This window comes from Cyprinodon variegatus, unplaced genomic scaffold (assembly GCF_000732505.1).
Source record: "Cyprinodon variegatus isolate N-32 unplaced genomic scaffold, C_variegatus-1.0 Scaffold672, whole genome shotgun sequence".
Lineage (NCBI taxonomy): Eukaryota > Metazoa > Chordata > Actinopteri > Cyprinodontiformes > Cyprinodontidae > Cyprinodon > Cyprinodon variegatus.
The window spans coordinates 420,719-445,376 of record NW_015151125.1 but is presented as its reverse complement, the minus strand read 5'-3'; the positions used below and the strand labels follow the sequence as shown (position 1 = coordinate 445,376).

At 37.2% G+C, this 24,658-nt stretch overlaps 2 protein-coding genes across 3 annotated transcripts in view; both read right to left on the bottom strand.

Annotated features, from left to right (window-relative positions):
* src (SRC proto-oncogene, non-receptor tyrosine kinase) overlaps positions 1 to 14,929 on the bottom strand; it is a 28,148-nt gene extending 13,219 nt beyond the window's left edge. For both annotated transcript variants that reach the window (XM_015394120.1, XM_015394121.1), the window contains exons 1-3: positions 14,641 to 14,929; positions 4,023 to 4,304; positions 1,280 to 1,379 (exon numbers count right to left, since the gene is read on the bottom strand). In XM_015394120.1, coding sequence (XP_015249606.1) covers positions 1,280 to 1,379; positions 4,023 to 4,296 — 374 coding nt within the window. In that variant the 5' untranslated portion in view covers positions 4,297 to 4,304; positions 14,641 to 14,929. The remainder of the gene's footprint in view (positions 1 to 1,279; positions 1,380 to 4,022; positions 4,305 to 14,640) is intronic.
* Positions 14,930 to 17,416: 2,487 nt separating this feature from the next.
* Positions 17,417 to 23,815, bottom strand: manbal (mannosidase, beta A, lysosomal-like). Its single transcript, XM_015394102.1, has 3 exons — positions 23,676 to 23,815; positions 23,261 to 23,450; positions 17,417 to 17,905 (listed from the first exon to the last, which is right to left on the bottom strand). Exons 2-3 carry the CDS (start codon positions 23,408 to 23,410, stop codon positions 17,795 to 17,797), a joined length of 261 nt encoding a protein of 86 aa, XP_015249588.1. The 5' UTR covers positions 23,411 to 23,450; positions 23,676 to 23,815; the 3' UTR covers positions 17,417 to 17,794.
* Between the last annotated feature and the right edge of the window lie 843 nt (positions 23,816 to 24,658).

Sequence of the window (24,658 nt, the reverse complement as noted above, 5' to 3'; positions counted from 1 at the left end):
CACAGAAGGTAAAAGATTTTAGTATTTAATCACCCATTAAGGATTAGAATTCGACTGATAGATGTTTTTTAAGGCTGATGCCAATAATTATAGGTCTAACTAATCTGAACTGAATATGTTTTGCTGATTTTTGGGGCCAGATTCTTGAAGCTGACATTGCTTTTTCTTCCTTCGGTTATATATTGAAAATGAAACAATGGCAATAAATGTTAAGACTCACAATTTAAACAAAAATAAAACATGAACAAATTGAATAATAGATTGCAAATGGAGGGATTGGCAATGCATGTACTTGTGTGACTCACACATACATCAGCAAATGCTTGAACTTATCAGTCGTTGCAAGATAAAAAAAATAACAAAAAAAACAGCCAATATTGGACAAAAATATCGGTCACTCGACATATCGGTCTACCTCTAATAGAGATTTTTTGCAACCTATATATTTGTTATCTACCTACTTAAATATTTACTCTGTTCCTTCCGTGTTGGCTTAACAACTTAAGAGTTTGATAAGAGCTGAAAGGCACAAGTTTCAGGTCTAATCGGTAACAAAGAAAAGAAGTCAAGCCTGCATCTCAGCATGACACGCTCTCTTTGACAAGACTAAAAGATTACGAGGATGGCAGCGGCCCAAATGGAAGGAGAACGCGTCAACGAAACGCTCATCTCCTTCGCTTGTGTAAACAGATGGGAGGGTTTTGCTCCACTGTTCTCAGCTCCAACCCTTCGCTGTGGCCGTCACTGTTCATGTAAAAACAATCTACTGAGCACATCTACTTTAACATGCAACTTTTTTTTGGTCATCGGAGCTTGAACTGGATGCCTGAAGATCTTAGCAGTACCAACGTTTAATAGCAGGAGAATTAGTGAGGGAAATGCAAGCTTCAAAGATCAAAATCTGAATTTCATAGTTTGCAGAACACTAGTTTACTCAGTTTGCTGAGCACTGTGTCATAAACTGTCTGGCTCACAGTTGGAGTCTACCTTAGGATAGTGTGTGTAATTATGTGTAATAGTACACACCCTGCATAAGGAGGTGAGGATTGGAGTCAGGAATCTCATTTAGTGGCCAGAAATCAGTAGCAGAGGAAATCATTCAAATGACAGACTAGACAAATGTGTTCAGTTACTGTAATGATTATTCCCGGTGTAATTCGCCCTGAATATGTCACAGACGTTCTGTTAAACATCAGCTAACTGAGACAGCTGGTGTAAAAGAGGAATATCGAGTCCGTAGGAGAGTGAAGAACTGATGGAAACGGGTAGAGATTCTTACGTGTTGTTCACAATCTGCAGCCGGTCGCCCTTCCTGAAGGTCAGGTCACTCACCGTCCGCGACTCGTAGTCGTACAGCGCCACAAATGTAGTGACGCCTCCTGCAAGAAACCAGGAATACAGACATATTTATTTAAACAGGACTATAATTAAAGACTCAACAAATAACAGGGTGCTTCCTCCTGACACGCATAGCAGAGACCTCACCTTGAATGAGTTTTTTTTTAGGTTTTGTGAGCTAAAAAACACTTTCCCAGGGTTTATTAATAAATACTGATATCCATACATCCTTTGACCTATCTCCCCTGAAAGACAACCAGATAACAAGGTTTTAAATATTTGAGAAGAATATTGTGCATATTGGCTTCAACATTAAACCTTTACCCTTCAGCAAATCATTGATTGGCTCATTAGATGCATGACAGGATGTATTAGTTAGGAAAATTGCTGCTGATACACCAGCAGGGCATTTTCTCTGCATGAAGCAACATTAACCCAACCATCTGGCTGGTCCAGACAGCTTGAACATCACTGGGTAAATACAGGACACTGAGGCACGGTGTCAGAGACAAGCTTTAAGTCTATCTAATGAGGAGTACACTGCAAAAAAAGGTTAATCTTAATAAGTCATTTTTACCTAAAATAGCTGCATTTTTTCATGAGTTGAAGAGGTAAGTGAGACACTTTGCCAATGGAACAAGACAATTTATATTTAAAACAAGACAAAACAATTAAATTGTTTTATTTCAAGTTCATATTATCTAATTATCTGATTTTAAGATTAAAAATACTCATTCCATTGGCAGATTATTTACCTACTCAAATTAAGGGTAAATACACTTAATTTAAGAAATGTTGAATTAAATCTGGATCTGCAGTGAAGACTAAAGAGCTTTTAAGTACTTGTTTGCTTTATTTAGAAAGGACAATCTTAATTGATCTTAATTAGCAGTTAGTGGAGTAGGTGAAAAACATTTCTGATTTTATCAAGTGGGATTGTTGCTGCCTCTTTTTAAAAAAATGAAGCTCCAGGACTGTAACAGTGGGGAAACTACAGCATTGATAATGAAGCAACTTTGACTTTCTGATCATGCTGCTGTTTGCAGGTACTTATTTATCTGGACACAAAGGCTGCTGTTTCCTTCCTGTTGCTTCACAAGCTTCTTTCTCCACTTAAAATAAATATAAAAAGGCATATACGGTAGGTATTATTTTTGGGTTCTACTACGACTTTTCTGTGCTTTCGATATGATATGGATGCAGCCTGAAGAGATACTAGTACACTCTATAACACTAAATGGTCGTGAGTTCAAATACCACTCAGAGTGTTTCTAAATTGGGTTATCTGCATGCATCTGTAGGTTCTTGCTGAGTATTAGTGCTCACTAATACTCAGCAAGTGCATCACATTAGTGCATCCGATTACGGAAACTGCTACGATATCAGCCAAATGAAAATATCGGAATGTATTGGCTTGCATCTACAAACAAGCAGATAGTGAAACTCTGTTTCATTACATTAAGTGAATGTAACACATGGCTCAGAAGTTACATGACTGGCACTGCGGATAACTGCAGCCACCAGCCAAGATGGCATGGGAGCACGCAGGATTGCTTCATGGACCGGCCGCATTCACAGTCCTGCACAGCTGATGCTGTAACACCAATTACTACAAGACCACTGTACATATTTTATGACAGCAACAAGCAACATGTCAAAAGGCGACTTAACCAACTAATGTTTATTTTAGTTTTCTTCTTCTACTCCTATTACTTCTAAAACAACCGTGACTTCCTGTATCAAAGCTGTTGCAGCGACAACGGACGTCCCATCCGTAGGACTGCGTCGGAAATTCGGCCCCAAAATTGCAGCATATTATGTAATTTTACGTAATGAAGAGGTCATCTGTCAGGTTGCTTTATTTTGGTTTCTAACATTAAATCACTCATTAGCATTAAAAAAAGACAAGCATGTGAATTATTTTAAGATTCCTGCCCCCAGTTCCTTTACTGATAAATGGGTCAGTTGTTTTCATACAGTCTGTTGTTGACTATTGTTTGATTAATATCACTTGATCTAACCTTTTCTAACATTCCACGCTACAAAAAAACTTATTAAATTATGTGTGATTGGTACTGATACTGTATTGGGTTAATATCAATAACAGGTCAATACTCAAAGATGCAATATTGGTATTGTAAGGGAAATTACAAAGTTGCATTGGGACACCCGTGACTGGGCATCTCTGCTTTTTCTCACAGTCCATAATTTATGTAAGGTTAAAAGGTCTATCTAAGATAATGGATGAGTGTGTGTGCATGTTTTTTTCCTTTTTCCATGTTGACCTGTGATAAATTAGAGCAACCAGTAAGGCATCTGCCTCCCCCTCACCCAGTCACTGCTGGAGATGCACTCCAGTCCCTCTGCTTAACTGTCAACGATTTTAACTTTTCGGAGAAAAAAAAATCTTATCTTACCTTTATTAGAACTTAACATAAAAAATACAACTTCTCTGCAAACAATATAATTTAAACCCAAGATATACGGAGCAGAAAACAGCTGCAAAAGAAGTTACGGTAGGTTGCTTGAAATGTTTGTCTCTTAATGCACAATCCATACATGTTGAGAATATTTCAGTGCATTGAGGACTTCGTGAACCTTGACTGAATAAGTGCCAGGCTGTCCATTACAACAGTTGCATAACACAGAAAACCAAACGTGTAAAATGTCATGCACTTTCCTACCTGACAGAGGTCCTCTCTGAGGAGATGTAACAGTTCCTGTGTGGTCCACACCTCCGAAGAGAGCTAGTTCCGGGGTATTTGTTGGGGCATGCTGATGCTGCCCCTGGTACCCCCGCCTTCCTGTGCCGACGGCGGGGCTTCTATTGGGGGTCTGGGTCTGCTGAGTGGGGCCCAGGTGGTGGAAGTGTCCGCTGTCTGAGCCTGTGCCTATAGTACCATCCAGGCTCATGGAGCGCTGGCCCGGCTCCTTGGGCTTGCTCTTGCCCGCCCCCATGTGCAGACCTAGGACGAAACTCCAGCAATGAGAAAAGGCAGCAACATTTAAAGCCCGAAAGTTGTCAAATGGGTCTTGAACTTGTCATTTAGAGCTACTTAATTACTTCAAAACAAAACAGGGTTATTCATAATGGTGTTACCACAAACATATCCATTAAAATTCAAACAAAATTGCATTAAATATTATTTCAAACCTGTATCTTTAAGAAAGAGAGCCAACCCTTTGGGAGGATAACTCATATGTGTATAAACCAATTGTCACATTCAGTCCAGCGCATGCAATCCACCATTTTACATCCCGGGATGGACAATTTAAAACGCACACATACAATGTTGAAGGTTATTCCCATCAGATTACATCTAGTCTGAATCAATATCCATCAACAAGGCAAACACAGCGGTAAACAAAACCAGCCACGAGGCCCAGCGCTAAAGCCGGTGGGACGACAACGACAGAAACATGTCCAACACTTCTGTTCTGTCCTGATAAAAGCAACAAGTCAAGAGTGTGCTGTCATCAGGAGGGCACAGGCAAACAAGTTCAAAAAAGTGTATGCACAGAAAGTTGGAGTGCCTCGCTCACACACCGGCTCCATTCCTCCCCTTCAGGCAGGAGCGGTGACTCACTGTGAGACCAGCTATTTCAGACCGGCTGAAACAAGACAGTCACACACACATGAAACAGCCTGGTTCCTTTGTGAATCCCAGCACTCTCAGTTCCAGACAGAGTGGATTCATATGCGTAGGTGTGTGTGTGTGTTTGTGCGTGCGTGTGGATTAGCAGCTGTTCTGCGGCCTCTGGGAAACAAGGCTCAACTGCACACCAACACCCCCAGCACAGTTGTGTCTCACATCCTTTTTTCCAACACATGCACGCAGCCTGGTGAGACTTTCCAACACACAGCGTCTGACAGACAGGACAGAAAAGGGTTATTAACAGACATGGAGGAAGGAACTGACTGTGGCTCTAAAAAGAACGTGTAGGTGGTTTTTACGTACTGCGCGGACAGCTGAGGCTTAGTGGGTGTTTCAAGTGTGATGTGTGAGCATAACATAATTACACAGGTATGGGGAATCTCAAAGACATGGGCAGGCTCCCACTGAGAAGATGTGGGAGTGGGTAAGCTTCTCTAGCAAACGTGCATGCAACTTCTGAGAAAAATAAAAAACACTTTGGCTCAACCTCTCAAAGGTCGTAATCCAGTAAACTTTATGTTGATCTATCTAAAAGCATCAGATGAAGTAGAACGAAGGGAAGCAAAGTTTTAACAGTAGCAACACAAGCAAACGGTCGTCTCAATTTAATCCGATTATAAATTAAAAAGTTCTTAGAACTGTTCTTCTAAATGCAATATTTACTCTACAAACTACATTGGCATTTCATGCAAAACATGCATAATGTAGGCTGGACAGCTGAAAGCATTGGCAGGGCCTGATACAAGTTATGGGACAGGCTTTCTTTACCTATTCCAGGCATTTTGAGCTTTATTTGGTCAAATTAAACTCCAAGAACCGGCAGTCAAGCCATTATATGGGTTAGGCTTAAGAGGTTTGCTCTGTTTTAAGGAAAAATTGGAACAAAAATAAAAGGGAAAAGATGTTATGTAACTGAAATATCAAGCCCCTACTCTACGCTGGGCCCTTAAAAACACAATTGGTTGCCTTCTCCTTAGGTGGCCATGAATGTGGCTCCAAACTTCATTAACACCCTCAAGTGGTTAAATAATGTTTAGCAGAATAAATCAGAAAAAAAGGTTAGTCAGGCGCTCCAAGGATACAGCATGCAGAGGTGGGTGAACCTTCATTAGAACAGTGTTGCATACCCAGATGCATGACATGAAGTAACATTATCAGGTTTTTGGTTACATTTGTTTGGCAGTTAAAGAAATAATGAGGTCGCTTTATGCAAAATGTATGAGAACACAGATTGGGAGCACTACTTTAATCGATGTACTTCCGTTGGCGAATTAAAAGCCTCCAATAAAAAACTAAAAAAGAAGAGGATTTAGTAGGATCAGTGTTCTACTGCAGACATATTACTTTTTAGACATAATTAAAGATAGTTAATGCTGAAGTATTATGAACCTAAATATGTGCATCTTGATACAATAAGCTAAACAAGTATATACATTTTAATCTTATAGATCTTTCCTTTTTCCAATTACTTCAACTTGGAAAACAATACAAGTCAAAGCTAATTTTGAAATTACCTTCTGATGAATCAAAGGTTTCGTTAAAACTCTCTCCGAGTAGCAACAATAAGAACAAGTCAGTAAATTGCAGAACGCAAGTTAGCCATTTTCCTTACAGCTGCTGCGTGCTAAACAATAACCTCTATCCAACCATGTGGGAAGCCGTCACTCAGAGGGACTTCTATGTGAAAGTTCACATGATGCCACACAACAGTTTTTTTCCATAAAAAGGAGACCACACATGCAAGAAGATGAGGAGGAAATAAGAGGAACTGATGACCGTGTTGGTCCTCACAGCTGTGGGCAGTCAGTGGATGGTAACTATAAGCCAGCTTCAAACTGCTCCATGATCAGGAGAACTGAAGCACGACACACATGTAATGATCTAAAAGAAAAGAGATCTACGCTGTTCATACAATTTTGGCAACCATCGAAAACTGTAATTGGACTTCAGAAACCTTTTTAAAAACGGAACAGACTACATATATTTTTATTAACCAAGCTCCACAGAAAGACAATACAAAGTCTTTTAATACGGCAATTAACTATTAGTTTGCAAATAAATTAATCTGTCGACTATTTCTTCATTTAATCGATTAATCATAGGATAGCCAAAGATTCCTTAAAGATTTTTTAAGAAAAAAAAAAACAGGTGAAACAGAAACATTTTATTTCATTTTTTATCTTAAATGCTAAATTTTTATATTTTTTTTACAGGTTAATATATAATTGCTGCTCTAAGTGGGTCGCTCTGTCAGCTACAGGCATTTTTTCCAGTTTCTACAGTCCAGTTAACGATTAATTGATTACTAAATTAGTTGACGATTATTTCAATAATCAATTAATCGTGTTTAATCCAATTAAATGTTTCAGCCCTAATGGATATGAAGATGAAAATAAGCTAATATATGACATCACAAGAATCAAACTAATAGGCCTCCAGGAGGACGCACTCCATTGCCTATATGGGAAAGAAGAAATACCTCGAAGAATTAATTCAGAGAGACAAGAGGGGGAAAAAAACTAAATAAATACAACAAGCTACATGTGAAATCACGGCCATGTGAGGGAAAATATTTGAGAGCTTTGAGTTTTTATGAGATTACTTTTTGTTTTGTAGTAATAAACTCCACAAAAATCACACAAAAAAACTGACAGCAGGTGTCATAGGTCTATGTCCAAGAAAAAGAAACATGTCTGCAGCCAGACCACCTATGGACTTCACAGAAATGTTAGGGCACGTTTAACCAAATGGCAAAAATAACAAAACTCATCTTTGAAATCAATAATCTGCTGTTGAAGGCTGCACTGCAGCTAAGTTCTGCAACATAACCTCTGAGTCATTACTTAAACTTCCTTTTAATTGCTGCAGAGAAAAAGCTTTTCTGGATGCAGAGTAGGGCACCATAACCAAGAAGAGTAAAATCTGTGAATGGAGCGTTGCTGACAGCAAAAGATGTAAGGTAAAGGCCAGACTGAGCTGATGAATGAAAATGTGCTGTATTTATTCACAACCTCAGTTGCTCTACTCCAATTAGTCTAACAGCTTTAACAAAACATAAAAAGGTGTGGCCATTGACAGAAAGGAGACAGGAGAAGTGCAAAGAGGGAAAGAAAGGATGATATGCAGCAAACATCAAAGGTAAGATAAGGAATGAAACATTTTATTTGCAAGAGAAAGCAAACAAGGAGTTAAATTCAAACACAGCCTGCAGGGAAGCACCAATGTCACCTCCATAAAGGCCTGTCCATCATCCTGTGCGCCTGCTACTGTGCAGCTATACATCTGAGTAAAGGCAGGAGGGAAAACAAAACAAAACCCAACACCCCTACAAAAAAAAAGAATCACCTAACCTTCAACACAATAAAATGATTTCTTAGAATTTTTTTATTTGCAGAGGCCAATTGCTTTCTTATGTAAATTTTTATAAGGATAATCAATTTTACTTGTCACTGTTAAATGTACATTACATTGTACATGAAATTTGACCTCTGCATTTAACCCGTCCCTCTGGGAGTGGTGGGATGCTTGGAGCACACAGGAAGCAATCTGGATCTAGAGTCTCGCTCAGGGATCAGAGTGGCAGACTGTGGGGTTTGAGACTTCTCAGAACACAAGTGCTCTTCTTCAAACCAGCCCACCGCGCCCACTCTTATTTTTATAATGCTCTTTTTTTCTAAAATATATTTGGCCGTAAAATGCAGAGATTTTTTTTTATGATTCACATATGCAGAGCCATTGATTTCTTTCAAGCAAAAATCAACTTGTCTTCATGCTTAGATCACACATTTTTAGAATTAGTAGTATGCAAGTTTTAGATTAGGGTCATCGTGAAATTAAAATGTCCAACCTGATATCAATTCCAAAGAAAATGTCGAATACTCAATTTACTTTTTGATACCATGGGAATAAAAAATGCCAAATAATTAGAGGTAAAAACAAAACCCCATTTATTAACCAAAAAAAAGTTCCCACTTCAATTTAAATGTTCTTTCTCAACAGAATCATATATTAGTCAAATATTAATAATTAAAAAATAAATAACCCAAATATAAAAACAATGCAATAATATTCTTAGTTTAAAAAAAAAGTATTTTTCTGTTATATGCAAATAATCTAGATATCTACAATTTTTAATTAATAAAAATATGCAAAGAAAGTATCAAAACCATGCCAAATTACCACAGCATTGTATCCAGAAACAGTATTTGAGCATTAATTCTTTTCAGAGTTTTGGTACTCTATACAACCCTATTTTAGATGCTTTAATCTATCAAGTAGCAATAAATCTATTAGGTTCTCCTTTCAACACAAAGGACCATCAGGCTAAAAAACAAACACCAACTCAAAGGGAGACAATTTAGGAATAATGCAGAAGAAAGAGCGCATGATTGAAGAGACATTTTAAGCCTAATTAAACAAACTGTCCTCTCAATGAAAGGAGGCAATGGTCCCTGCAGTCATGTCTTAAAATACCAAAGAGCCCACAGAATTTATCATTTACTCCGCTTTTATTCGAGATATTGGATCAAACCATGTCAACTTTATTGTCTGAGAGACTTGGCGTCTAAACAGCAGAGCTGCCTCACAACTTTTCCTAATATGGAAGTGTAATATGCTAAATATCTATAAGCACCAAAGTGTGGATATATTTAAAAGTGTGCTTTAAAGTAAAGATATAAATGTAATAACAGAATATTTTGCAATATTTTAGATTTAAAAAAAAGAACATCTTGTCTGCGAGTGTTTCAATATATGACAGGGGTGTAGAGGAACGTGGGACAAGCTGCCTGCATCGCTTAGGCTGCCAGAGACTGCAAAACGAACAGCCACCTGAGCAGCAGGAGGGCAGGGCAGGAGGAAGGAAGTAGGGAGGGAGATGAAGGTGTGTGTGTGTGTGCTGCTTTAACAAAGAGGGTGGATACGAAACAAAAGCTCCTTCCAGCTCCTGTTGCTTTGATTGCTTCACATCTTTCATCTTCACTTCAAGCATAAATCCTAAATAACAGCATTCTTAGGTTGCTGTCTCATTGTTTTATTTCCGATTTTTCTGTCGTCTTCAAAATACAAACTACTTTTATTGACAATGTATGCAGGAAAATAACATTTGAATTAGAATATAAATGTTTTCCTGTATGAGAGATATAAAAAAAGAAGTAAAAAAAAAGGGAAATCCAAATCCTGGTTTACTCAAAAGGACATTCTGAGCTACCTTTAGTTCACAATGGAGTTCAAGAGCACTTCATATTGATTCCCGTTCATCAGTCCCCCGTCTTCCTCACCGTCTCAGACCTGATGGGGTCTTATGAACTCGATGACCCATTTCTGTACATGAACTGAATACTGAGAGTGAAGAACAGAAATTATGGGCAGGAGAAGGAGAGCATAAAGGAAGAGCGCTCAGATAGCTGAAAGGAATGCAGGTTAAGAAAGCAGGCAAGTACCAACACCTATCAAGTACTGAAGATACATGTAGATGAGGCTAATAAATTCATTCCTTTTACATGCATGCACCAACTGTTTTCCTTTAATTTTTTTGTTTAAACTCACATATTTTCTCTTTTCTGTAACTGCTCTTCTAGATCACATTCTATAAAGGAGTCTTTATAGTATAGTTTACATTAAAATTCAAAGCTATAGCCCTGCAAAATGATCCTCAAGCGGTATCCTGCTGACATTTATGCCCTCTGTATTTGACGTATTTATACAGCAGCAGATCAAAGCTTCATTAAAAGGATTCGTAGGACTGGTAAATTGGCATGGTGGCATGAATCATTTAGTGAACGACCTCAGTGAGGCGACATCTCCTCCATGGGGTCATAGTGAAGCCAAGATGTGTTTCTGATGGTTATTATTCCAGTACTTTTTGCTACACTGACACAAATATCTCTGCAAAACAAAACATGTTCAAACAAGGTGCAAGGTCCTGCTCTTAGCCGTAACATCCGGACAGTGGGGGATTAAGCTTAGTAACTTAATGCACTTGGAGAAAGTGTTGAGGGAATATAGTAATTGTGATAGAATAAAACTAGTCAGAAATATTTTCAATACTAATGCTGCTATAAGGTTAGACTGCTGGAGAACTAAGGGACGCCTTTCGTCATCCTGCCTCATTCTGTCTTTATTTTCCCATTCTGCAGCATTGGTTTGTTCCACCCATAACTTTATGCTCTCTCTGTTTTTTCCTGTCATAGTCGCTTCATCTGGATTTAAATATCAGCTGAGCTGCCACTAAAACCTTTGGTGAAAGATGTTGGAGTGTGGCCTTTTTTCAGTTTAGGCCTGTTTCTCTTACTATGACAGACTGTATGTGCTCTCTTACATCCACTCACATGAGAACTGATTTGGAGGCCATCTGCCTGGCTGTTTTTCCAGTACGTGGCTGACTGTGTAGCTAGTTTACAATAACAGTTACCTTTTGTATCTCTGCTTCTTTCTATATGTCTGCTTCAATTTCCTTTAACCCCAGTCGGCCTTGGGAGATGGCCGCTCACACTGAGCCTGGTTCTCCTGGAGGTTTAGAACCTGTTAAAAGGAGTTTTTCACTCCACTGTTGCTGCATGCATGCCTGGTGTGGGGGGATGGCTGACGAGTCAACTGGTTTTCCTAGATGGAAACTTTTAACCAATCTGACTGTATCGTCTTTGTAATTTCCCCTGAGATGATATCTGATGTGAATTGGTTCTATATAAATAAAGAGAATTAAAATCAGGTGAACAGAAGTTTAACTTTTCAAACAAGTCCATGTCTAGTGCTTATAGCTTAATAACATTTAAGAACTTGAACTGAAACTTTCTGAACATCTTGACCTCTGCTTCATTCACCAATGTACTGTACCCCTATGGTCCAGAGACCAAACATATGGAAAGTTTTACACCAAAAATATAAAAGCCAACCAAATATTTCACACAAGATCTTTCAGCTGAAGGATATTTCAATATTTACTCACACTGACAGGACAGTTTTCCAAGAGTCCTTCCAAAAATTACTACTTCAAACCTCATCTAAACAGTCAATACAAATTATAGAAAGTTAGTCATATATGGTGGCCCGATGAACCTGAAGCAGCATTCATTTTTTACAATTGAACCATCAAAAAAGTTGTTTTTTTAAGCATAAAAAGCAGATTCAGTGCAGTTTTAAATGTGAATCCCATTCTATAAAGAATCTATTCTAGCATGACTTAATAAAAAGAAACTGTCGCATTTAAAAGAAAACGGAAACACCTCAAATTTGTTCACAGACGACCTGAGAAATTGCCCATTTCTCACCTCCGAAAGGGGAAATATAACTAAAACTGAAAGTAGTCAAAGAACCAGTTAACTTGTCTTGTTTAAAGGAATTCCTGAAGATCCCACTCCATCTTTCCACTTACATATAGGCTAAACATCTGAGTTATTGTTTCCTTCTAACCAGGTTAGTTTCTCATTAGGACCTGATGTGTAGTCTTGGTGAAGAAATGTTTGGAAAATTTGCCTCATATGCTTTAATGCCACGCTTTAAGTCTCTTAAGGGCTACTATAGTTAGCGTTAGAGGAAAGAACGGCAAAAACAAGTTTGGATTTAAAGATCCCTTCACTATAATCAAATATATGGTCAGATATTCCTACTATTTAATCCTCCACAAACCAACACATGCACACTTTCCTTTAGTGGAGCTGCAGTTTTTAGACTGGACTTTAAGCACAATCTAAAGCTGAAGAGGATTCACGGTAAAAGTTACATGAGCAGCAAAACCACAAAAATCCACCTCATCCAGACAGTAGCAGTTGCCACTTTGTGCTGCAGACACTGAAGGGGCACCACACAGTGTTTCAGTTCAATGGGGAAATTACAGTTTACCCCAGGGAATGGGGGTGGGAGGGGAGGGGGGCTTGGGTCTGGCCCACAATGGCTTCCAAAGATCCAAACAAGAGGAAATGTGGACATTAGGAGTGCCGTCTTCCCTTGCTTTAAGATGTGCAGTGACACAGAGACGTAAGGGAAAGACAATTTCACCATGCCGTCAAGTGAGGTTGTATTTGGGCACAACAAAATAAAACAAGCCCTTTAAGATCTTTCCTTAATTAACCTAACACAGTAAGAAAAGTGCAAACCTGGGAAGCTTTTAGAGAACACAGACAGGAAAACAAAAAGGAGAAGAGAAGGAGGGACTACAGCTCTGCTGATAACAAAACAACAACAACAAAAAAACGCTTCCATTCCATCCATCTTTGACTGAAGGCTGTGGCAGCCACTCATCCAGACCATAAGGAACGCCTGCTTCTGCATGATTAATTTTACAGGACGCAATGATCCTCTGGTATCAGGAATGGACAACAAGTCATTAACTCAACAAATTTTAACTGTAAGGTCAGCTTGTAAAATAAACTGTAAGCTTGGTTTAACAGATCCCTCAATAAAATAAAGAATCTTGTATTTGTATTATGTGAACTCATAATAAAACTGTTCATATTTGCATATACTCTATAAGATTTTTGGTCAAATTCAAATACAACAATCTGAATAGATTCCAGAAAATATGCTAAAACATCAGTTTGTTTGATTTGTACAGTGAAATATTTACGGAATAACCAGAAAGCCTTATTTAAACAGATTTAAAGGTCTAACAAACATGTTTTCTAATGTTTGCTGTTCCTTATTTACTTAAAACTGGAGATTATGAGATTTAGCTTTAAGGAAATGAGAACACATAAATTAATGTTTGGAACTAATAATTAAAATTGAGCAGCCTACATCCAAAACAAAATCTTTTTTTTCTGTACTTTTTCAAACATGTTCGATTTTTTTTTTTTTATGGCAACCCAATAAGATGCTTGATTTTGCTCAGGTTTGAAGATCAGACTCATTGGAATCCTTTAAGTTGTTCATAGTAAAAACTGAATCCAGTGGTTTGTGGAAATTAGCTGGAAGCAAAAAAATCTCCAAAACCAACTGAAAACAGATAAATTGCACAATTAAAAATTCTATTTCTACGAGATTAAAACACCAGTTGTCAGCAAAGCTGCTTTCAAAGAAAACACGGGGTGGGGTGGCAGCTGGGAGCAGCAGCTGTCAAACTGAATATAGAAGGAAAAAAAACGGAAAATAATCATAGTCATAGAAAAAATAAATAAAATAACACCACTGGCTGCTTCTCTGAATGATCCATACCAGATAAACAATAAAAAAAAAAAAAGATTTATGAATGAGATCAAAACAAGAAGAGAGTCTTGGATCCGACAAACAAGGTTGTTTGCGGCCTGATGAATCAAAACAGGTGCTGTTTCTGCTCCATTTTGAATTTCCACTCAGTAGTTGGCTTTTAAATCGTGTGCCACAGTTTATGTTGGCCTTTCCCCCCCAGAATGTTAAGGACCGACGAGGATCAAACGCGAACATTTGCATTTTACGCGTTTGATTTGAAGGGGTGTAGTAAATGCGTCCTGCTGCACAGATTGGATGATTGGATGATGGCACTGGATCCACGCTCACTGGGTAACAATGAAATGCCACTCGGTGCGTGGGGATCCTACACCGGCTGTATCTATTATATACGCACTGTTAAATTTAAAGCCATGATCTTTAGGAAAAACAACTAAAATATCCAAACAGCATTCCCTCTATGAGAAAAAAATAATAAACAGAAGCTGGAATAAACTGAACGTACCTTTAACGCGTCTTCAGATTCAGAGACGCACCGCCAGAACCGCTCAGATCCGGACGGCTGTCCTCATTAAAACAATAATAGAAACCTCAGGCCAGCCGCCAGGCCCATTTAGCGAATCTCAGTAGAGTCGCAGAAGGAGGAGGTCATGATGAGAGGCTGGCTTTAGGAGCAGGAGGGCAAAAACAGCCGGTGTTATGCTGCGGTGGGCGAACACTGTTCAGCTGGGGGGAGCCGACAGCGAAGCAGGAGTGGTGGAGTGAGTGAGTGAGCAAAAGACTGGCTGAGCTGGGGGAGGAAACCAGGGGAAAGCGCATCACTGACGAAACACGGGAGCGAAATATAAACGGAGATCGTTTACGCTGGTTTTCTTACGCAGCGGCGTAAGGTTCTTAGGGAATGCGCGTCATGTTGCGCAAGATTCTGCAGAAAGTCGCTGCTGCGTTTCCTGCAGAAAACACAATTTAACCCGTTTTTATTGTCTTACAGCCGTCACGGCCGAAGGTATTTCTTTTTATTTTATTAACTCAATAGTTCGGCACCTCTTGAATCACAGCTTTTTTATGAGATAAAAAGCAGTAAGCTTAGTTTTGGGCGATGGGTTCGGTTGCTAAGCAACACGCTTTCCTCACGCCAAAAAACGTGACGCATTTTACACTTAAGTGAATTTATGTAGTAGACCAACAAAAAATATTCTGTGGATGCCTCTTTAAATTTATGGTCTAGATACTAAAACTGTTTAAAATAAAGTAAAATTAATTTGGTACTTTTCTATAAATTTGAATTTCGCCTATGCCTCATCAGCAGGGGCGGAGCTAGATGGGGCCCGTTTTTTCCTTCTTATACAGACTGTGGCAGCAGTAATGTGCAAACTTATTAAACATTACAATTTTTCATATATTAACTACTTGACAACAGAAACCCTGCAGTTAATTATGCACATCAATATAAAAATATTAAAGATGATGGATACAGAATTCATGCTCTTTTTAGAATAAAATTTTGAATAATTTGGGGTAAAGATAAAATGATGTGCCTCTACAAGTCATCTAGAAGTCTTCTGTGAAATCATAGATAACTACTTTCTTTATTACTTACTTATGAATTCATTGTGTGTGTTTGTTGGTTTTAATTTTCTTTTTTTTTCAGAATGATTATTGAAAAAAGTAGGTAATGACAACTGAAATATGTTCGCCCCAGAGCTCAAAGCTGAAAGAATTTTGTTCACTATACCTTTCATTTACACAGCATAGATGTTTAAATATATGCATCTATTTGTTGGCAAAGGCTTCAGGAAAGTATAGTTTGTCTTTATTTAGAAAATATGGATGTGCTGTTGGAACAGTGTAGATTGACCCTGAGGTTCTGGTCCCTTTCGGCCACCCCTCAATTTTTATTGGTTATTTTCTGGCTACGCCTCTGCTCATCAGTACTTAAAATCATTTAAATTAAAACGGGAATTGTTGGCTATCACTTTAATAAAACCATCATTTAAATTAAAACGGGAATTGTTGGCTATCACTTTGATTAAACCAACTATTATTTTTACATAAAATGCAGTTTTATAACTAGTATGGAACTTTTTACATCTCTTTGCAGGTGATGAAGCAGACTGAAGATGTTTTATCGCCATCTCCCTCTTATCTCCTTTCTTATATCTTTTCTCCTTTTTCTTTCCTGTCCTAGTTAAATTGCAGTGTCCATATAATCTGTAATACTCCCTGCATGAATTATAATAAAGCTATTTATATGCATAAATCAAGCGGAAAACTATGCCGATAGCCATACTGCTCCACTTGTGAAATTAAAATCTGTTTGGCTCTTTATGGCATCAAGACAATTATTCTTATTACCACATTGCCAGACAGGACACTTTAAAAAAAATTATATTTAACATTAAACGGCAATTGTTGGCTATTACTTTGATAAAACCAACTATTATTTTTACATAAAATGCAGTTTTATAACTAGTATGGAACTTTTTACATCTCTTTGCAGGTGATGAAGCAGACTGGAGATGTTTTATCGTTATCTCCCTTTTATCTCCTCTTTCTTTCATCTTTTCTCCTTTTTTTCTTTCCTGTCCTACTTAAATTGCAGTGTCCATATAATCTGCAATACTTTCTGCATGAATTATAATAAAGCTATTTATATGCATAAATCAAGCGGAAAACTATGGCGATAGCCGTACTGCTCCACTTGTGAAATTAAAATCTGTTGGGCTCTTTTTGGCATCAAGATAATTATTCTTATTGCCACATTGCCAGACAGGACACCTTTAAAAAAAAAAAAGTATAATTTTTAACATTAAACGGGAATTGTTGGCCATACCTTGATAAAACAAACTATTATTTTTACATAAAATGCAGTTTTATAACTAGAATTGAACAGAAATGGATTTATTGAACATACATTTGGGCAACTTCAGTATCCACGTTTCTTTGCAAAATAAATTACATTAAAGCACTTCAGAGTCAAATTCGTAATCTATATGCAACATTATTCTTTTAATTCGTCTTTAATGATATTATGCTTAAAATTCTTTACGATTTCAATTTGAACAGCCCCCCCATGTTAAAAAAATGGCTTGAATTTTTTTTTAAAATAAAATCAGTATATGGCACCAATGCAAATTATATTTCAGGTTAAGATTTGATATAGAAACCGAAACAAATAAAATGGAAATTTTAAGATAAACAAAACTGATCCATTTGAAACACTACATACATAGAGACTTGAACAAGCAAATATTATTTCAATTTTCTTTTATACAAACATATTTTAACAGAGATCTAAAAACATATTTGCAAGCAAGAGGCAGAGCTAATCGGTTTGGGAAAAACAGCTATAATAAAACCTGACCTACTTATTTTAACAGACTGTTTTAAGAAATATCTATTCATTATTTATAGCTAAGAGGCTTTCTATTAGTTTTAATCCACATCAACATAATAATAAATGACAAGATAAAAAAAAACAAACACTATCAAATATGCAGCTGTATTAACAAATGGCATTTATTGTGAGTGTGATGACTGACAACCGGATCAAGCTGAGGATCATTCTGAAGTGTCTTATATGTAGTGGATTATTATGATAACTGTGACTAGTTTCTAATTGTGAAACACAAACGGAATACAAAAAGACACAGAGACATTTATCTCTTCTTTTTGCTCTCTTTCTTTTGTTTCTGTCGAATCTGGGGTGCTGGTCCTTTTGGTTTCTTCATCTGATCACCAGGTTTGCCTTCAGTGGAGTCCGTTTCCTCCTGCGAAGCAAACACCAGAAACGAAAAAAAGAAAATCTCCATGTGATTACGAAGGCTGGGATGAGAACACGTAGATGCAAACCACAATTACATAAGTGCAGTCTGAGGATAATGCTGATGCTACTGCAATTTGGAGTGCAAAATAACAGGAACATTGGTGCTGATTAATAGACATTTTCACTGTGATTTTGCTGGTGGCTCATTTTGTGCAATTTCAGCTCCACTAAAGAGACAGCTGAATTAAATTCCAACATGCATGCTCACCCAACAAAAGAAATTCTACCACATTTCTTCCTGTCAGCAATACCACTGTGAGTGCAGCTTTTGTTCTTTTAAACACGCTGTTCAAGATGAAACGGCGACAGACTGAGTCGGTTCTTAGGGAAATCTGATAGTGTCACCTGAAAATAGAACCATTAAACGGAGGATTTAAATGCTCCCGTCTATAAATAACCTCAGCATTTGTAGTATGAGGAGTGTGGCTTTCTGTGGGTTTTCATTAGATTTTCACAAATGGGATTTATTTGAATGACCAAATAAACTGTAATTGTCCATTTTTGACTAATAACCCAAATGAAATCCTTCATAAAGTGGAGGCAACGGAATTTTAATGTGAACTTTTCCCTTTTCATCTGGTGGCATAAGTATAGAAAGCACAATTATTTAATAAATTATTATTTAATAATAAAAAAAAGTTTGAGTTCACTGTAAGTTTCATCTCTGCACCAAGAATAGTACTCATAACAGACACAAATATCTTATTTAGTTAGAAGCTATTTGGTTAAATTTAGCAAGCCATGATGCTCGGAGTGCACGGGTTAGTTTTCAAATAGCTTCTGGCATGTTTCTCTGGATATTTGGACCATTTCTTTCTATTTTTTAAATGGTAGAGCTCATTGAAATGGCTGGTTTTATTGCAAAGGTCATTTTACAGGCATTTAAATAGATTCTAAAGAGTTAAAGAGAGCCAATTTCAAAGCTTGATGACAGCCTGCTTCTTCGCTTTTAAAACTTTTTGTTTGGTGTTTGACTTTATAGCACTCCCTTTTATCAAACTAACAGTCTAGTGATGATTTGAGGTGGAGTTTTAGAAAATGGAAGTTTTCCTGCTTAATTTATTCATTTGCTCTATGCAGCAAATAGCCACACTGCATGACAACTCCACCGCCGTGCTTAACACTTTGAACAGTAGAGCCTTTGCATAAAACAAATCTTCTTATTGTGGCCAAATAAGTCTTTCTCTCTAACTCCACATAAAACCTTTTTCCAGGAGACCGTTGGTTTGTTGATGCGGACAGATGCAAATTTCAGTTGAATTTAATGGTGTCATCCTCTCTGTCCAATAAAGTTCAACTTCAAGATTCTTAAATAAACTTCCCAAATCTTTTTTTTTTAATTTATTGAGCATCAGTGGTACATTATATAATTTCCATACAACATCATACTCATATTTATATTTTAACCCCCCCATCCCAAGAACCGTTTGGACACCAATTTAGCAGGAGTAGATAGTTAAAAGTAATACAAAAATAGACAATAGCTAAAATAAATAAATAAATAAAACTTCCCAAATCTTATCTTAATTTTTTTTTTTTTAATCATTGGCTGATTGGGTTAAAAGGCTGGAATCATCACTCAGGAAGCCAAGAATTTTAATTACATTTTAAATAAACAGATTTAACATAAACCATTACTTTTAATAATGTTTACTATTTTGAAAAACTTTCCATATAGGATGAAAGCTGAAAACACACTAATAACAGATATATTTTTAACAACAATTCAAAAACTTTGTTTTGATCCCTACTTAAAGTCCATAATAGCTCTGCTTTCACTGTAGGCGTACCACCAAACATTATCTGGAGATTTGGTGCTACTGGTGCTTTTTTGGATGTTGATGATGCTGTAGAGGCCTTGCAGAGACCAGGATGGAACAGAACTGAGGAAATAGCTGTTGCTTCTCTGTAACTTGATTTTGCCGCTTGGTTTTTCACTCTTCACATGTCCGACTCTGATTCAGATCATGCTGAGATTGAATGACTTCTCGCTGAAAAAAAAGGATTTGCTCATATACATTACCTGGTACTGTTCTTAGCCATGCAAAAAAAACTCTTGGCCAAATAAAAAGTTATTGGCGCATCACCCCAAGGTCTGTTTGCAACATCGTTTTTATTGGTTCCGCTGCCAGGAGGGAACTAATAAGGGTTACAGCTAAGCTGTCAAAAAATGATCGTGAATTATTAACATTTTTGATATGAATTAAAAAAATAAAATCCTATTTATGACTTGGTGACCATTTTAAGACCTATGAAAGACTCATTTAAGACATTTTAATACCAATTAAAGGCCTTATTTTTATATTGAAGAAGTCAATGACTTGTTAAGGATCCGCAGGAACCCTGTACAAGTGATGACATAATAAAAAACCCAAATATAAAACCTGTTTTTTAATATGTGAGAGATTCATGCCCATGTGGTCACTGTGTGAAACTGTTTTCTAGCAGATTACTGAGGCTTATTGACAAAATGAAGAGTCATGAAAAGTAAGGGTCCTTTTTGAAGTCCTGCAGCTGAGTCAGCAAATTTGTCCTGGTGTCTGCTTACATTCTTAACAGCGGTGATCTATTTCAGTTCAGTTTAATTAAGAGAAATTGTTGGTGACGGCTATTTACAGTAGGGATCTCCTGTAGCTGCCTGTCTTACGTCAAATCAGAAGAAGCTTCTGACTGGAGACATCAAAGATGCTTTTCATTTTATTAGCAATCCATCTTTGTAAAATCTAGGGCTGCAATTTAAGAATAGTTTGCTAATCGATTAATCTGTTGATTATTTTTCTGATTAATCGATTAATAATTAGATAGCAAAAGGTTCCTTAAAGAAGATTTGTTTTACAGAATTAAACTAAAACGTTTTCACTTGTGGAGTTCTGGATAGAGCATATTGACAGGAGAAAAAGTTTTTTTTTTAATTGTAAATGATAAAATATTTATACATTTTTTCACAATTTTGGCATTGTTACTGCTCTAAATGTGTTGCTCTGTCAGCTAAAGGCACGTTTCATGGTCTATATACTCCAGTTAACAATTAAACCATTACTGAATTAGTTGACGATTATTTCAATAATCGTTTTAATCCGATTAATCGTTTCAGTCCTAGTTAGATTATCTTCAGAGGTTCTAGAGTTGTTCCCAGAACAGCAGCTTTTCTTTGGCTTGTTGAGCTTTTTTTTTTTAGTTACTGACTGATGTTGCTCCTCCAACCCATGATTAGCCTGGACAGCCACTTATTTACACGGAGTGTAGTTCAGTCTGGTAAGGCTCAGACTCTTCAGTCTAAAACAACCTGCATCAATCACAGGGTGGGATGCTTAAGTTTAAACTTGAGCTAGAATTACCCATAATGCAAATGCGCTTTTCTGTAACCATAACAGTCAAGCTTGCAGCCACAATGGAAAGAGCTGGATATGTCTTTATAATTTGAAAAAAAAGAAGCTTTTTTTTCTTTTTTTTTAAAGAGGTTTTTGCTTATCATCCATAGTTATCCGACTGGTTCTAACTGGTGTCCGCTGACTCTGTTAGTCTGGTCCTGGTCCCACCTTTGAAATCAGGCTCTAGCCGCACCTGTCCACACTGATATGCAGTGAATACAGCACGAGTCAGACTAGCTGGCTAATGGATGCCAGTAAAAGTAGTCCTTTCTCTAACCTCTTATAGACGCTTCACAGTTGCGTTTCCAGTCTAGTCTGTTGTCCAGCCCAACACCAAACTATTTATACTCCTCCACCATCTTAACTTCTTCTCTTGTGGTTTTAATCAGGTTTGACCTTTCCTGTTTCTTAAGCTCCACATACGTCTCCTTTGTTTCTTCTACATTTAATATAGAATGTTTGTTTCCACACCATCTTAAAAGCAGTCCAGCAGCTCCCTGCACTCAGCTTCTTGTCCGTCTCTGATATCTCAATGACTGCAAAGTATTTCTGCAGATAACAGGACTCAGTATTGTACTGGAAAACATTTAAAGAGTAAAAATAACGAGTAATCGAATAGGAACCTCTGAAGTTTCTTCCCCCCGGTTACACACATGACCCTTCAGTCTAAAAACGATGGTCTGTTTGTCAGGTAATTGCCGGCTACTGCTGAGGCTTCCGCCTCAGTCCTCTGGAGTTTCTGACAAAACAAAGCCGCCTCAATGATGCTAAATACTCAACAGAAACAAAAATAACCTGATCATCACAGCTTTTGTTTCTTTGTTCAGATGAAAGTTGTAGTGGGTATATGATGGCATGGTCGACTCCAGGGAAAGAAGCAAACATCAAACTAATAATTGCTAGTCTGCTTACTAGAATGACTTAATGAATCAACCTTTGTTGGACTGCTGCCTAAAAAAACCTTAGTCTGATCACTCACCAAGGCTGCTGAGAGTATTTTCAGGGTAAAGTAGCTTTAATGTTGCTGGATTTGGCCTTAAAGCAGAGGTAAGAAGAGTATAGAGGCTGCTTAGAGAACAATATCTAAACCAGATGAGGCTCCTTTTAAAAAGGGACTCAAATTTTTTTGGTCTATTTTTCTTTTGCATTTTTCCAGACGGATGCAAACAGTTTACCATCTACGATTCCTCATCCAAGCATCCATTAAATATGAAACTTCAAAATAATTCAAAAAGAGGAAGTTTTTTATATACATCCAATCTGATAACTTATGGAAGAGGATTAGGGCCACTGAAAAAAAAAAAAAAAGTTTACTGATTTTTACATTTTATTTCAGTTTAACATGGGAAAAAAAAGTCAGAATTCTGACTTTTTTCTCAGAATTGAGAAAAATCAACTATTTTCCCATGACAGTGGTGTTGTCCAAAGTCATTTGCCTCTGGTATACAGGTTTCTCTTGCGTCTTTGGTGCTGCTAGTGTTGTGCCTCTGTAGGTGAGCCTGCAAGTTAGTTGTGTTTCCAATATACCATACCACACCTTTACAATACTTTCAAATTGCATTTGTTTTTTTAACTCCTTGGACCCCCGTAATAACGCCCCCTGGGGTAGGGAGGTATATCAATATTAAAAACTAGATGATATTCAATCGTTTTTACAAACATTGATATTAATCTTTATATTGATTTTTATTCACAGCCATATATATATATATATATATATATATATATATATATATATAATTTTTTTTTTTTTTTTTTACCTTTAAAACTACCATAACTCCTAGCCTAAAAACAAACTCTCTTAAGCATATATTTAAGAACTAAAAACCCATTTTGATGATTTGTTTGTTGTCTAGCTGGAAGGAAAACCATTTTTCTAGCTATGGGTGGTCTGCCTGCCTCTGCTCCTCTTTGGGGTGTCTACCCACCTGCTCATTACTCTTGGATGAGGGGAATATGACAGCCAGGATACAGATCAGCTGGAAGATGGCTCCAAGGAACAGCCCATAGCGCAGGATGCTTTCCAGTAAGGTGGGCTCAGGTACTTCAGGAGGGGACAGGTCCAGCTCTGCAGACATGATGCTGCTGTGTTTGGATTTATTTCATCCGGTGAACATTCTGCCAACAAACAGCAGTGAGGTTAACCAACAGTGTTAAAAGGGTGCAGGTTGCTAACACAGAATAATACACAGCTCGCTATGTGTTATCCTGTGGAAATAAGACATATAGAGAGGAGCTGCAGAGCCGATCTGTAGCCACAGGGAAGATCTGGTAAAACAAAAAGCTGGACGGAAGTAAATCTGCGTTAAATCCGATCGAGACTGCGGGCAGCAAGAAACTCACCAATAAAGAAGAAAGTCTTGACTATTTATTTAGTCTTCAAATTTATATACGCAAAGAAATGTGAAGAATTGTACAGAGAATTTATCAAAAAAAGAGAGAGAAAAAAAAAAACCACACACACCGGAAGTGACGTATTCAACATGTCGTCTTCTTCCCTCCACAGAGAAAATTGATTTGAGCATGCTGACCTCTAGCGGTCATCCGGTGATTTGTTGTTGTTTTTTTTTAGCCATGAAATATTTATTATTTTTATTTATTTATTTTAACTGATATGTTTTAATCTCGAAGTAACTCAAAATAGATAATAATTACGTTGGATATTTATTATTATTTAGATTATTATTACAACATATCATATTATTAATATAATTTTTTTCTTTTGTAACGAAATTATTACTTTAGTAACGTTCTTGCAAAAATGTGTTATTTTGTTAATTCTCCCACGGCTACAAAAACACAAAGATGAAGTAACAAGATCAAATAAATGGTATATATATATAAGTGAATGCAAATACTACAGTGTGCAGAAATATATTTATTCCAAGGGTGTGACTAAAAAGAAGAATGGAGACTGTTTAAACAGTTTCTGGTTTGGTCATACAGGTCACTTCATCTGGATGGCATTAATTATTTGGCTTACCATAAAATTAATAAAAAAAAACAAAACAAAAAAACCTGGTGGTTAGATCAGGAATAAATCCCTAATGAAACCGGTTTCTCACCTATAAATCCCTAAATAGTGAAGCTCAATCTGATATCAGATTCCTTTACTTTAGTGAGTAGTGGTCTTTATGATTTTAAGGCAGCTAGAAAAATGGGACTAGAGAAAGGGTGAAGATTTGCTGCAAAGGTCAACAGGCCGATACTCCTACTGTCGAGCCACGCTGAGGACCAAAGCCTCTGTACAACGGTCATTTGCTTAACCCCTGCACTACCACCTTGCCCTCTTTTATCTGATTTTTGATTGTTTGTAACAGAGCACT

Coding starts and splice junctions, on each gene's coding strand:
- manbal (XM_015394102.1), bottom strand. CDS start 23,410: ATGTCTGCAGAGCTGGACCTGTCCCCTCCTGAAGTACCTGAGCCCACC. Junction 17,906..23,260: donor CATCCAAGAGTAATGAGCAG/GTGGGTAGACAC, acceptor TTTGCTTCGCAG/GAGGAAACGGACTCCACTGA.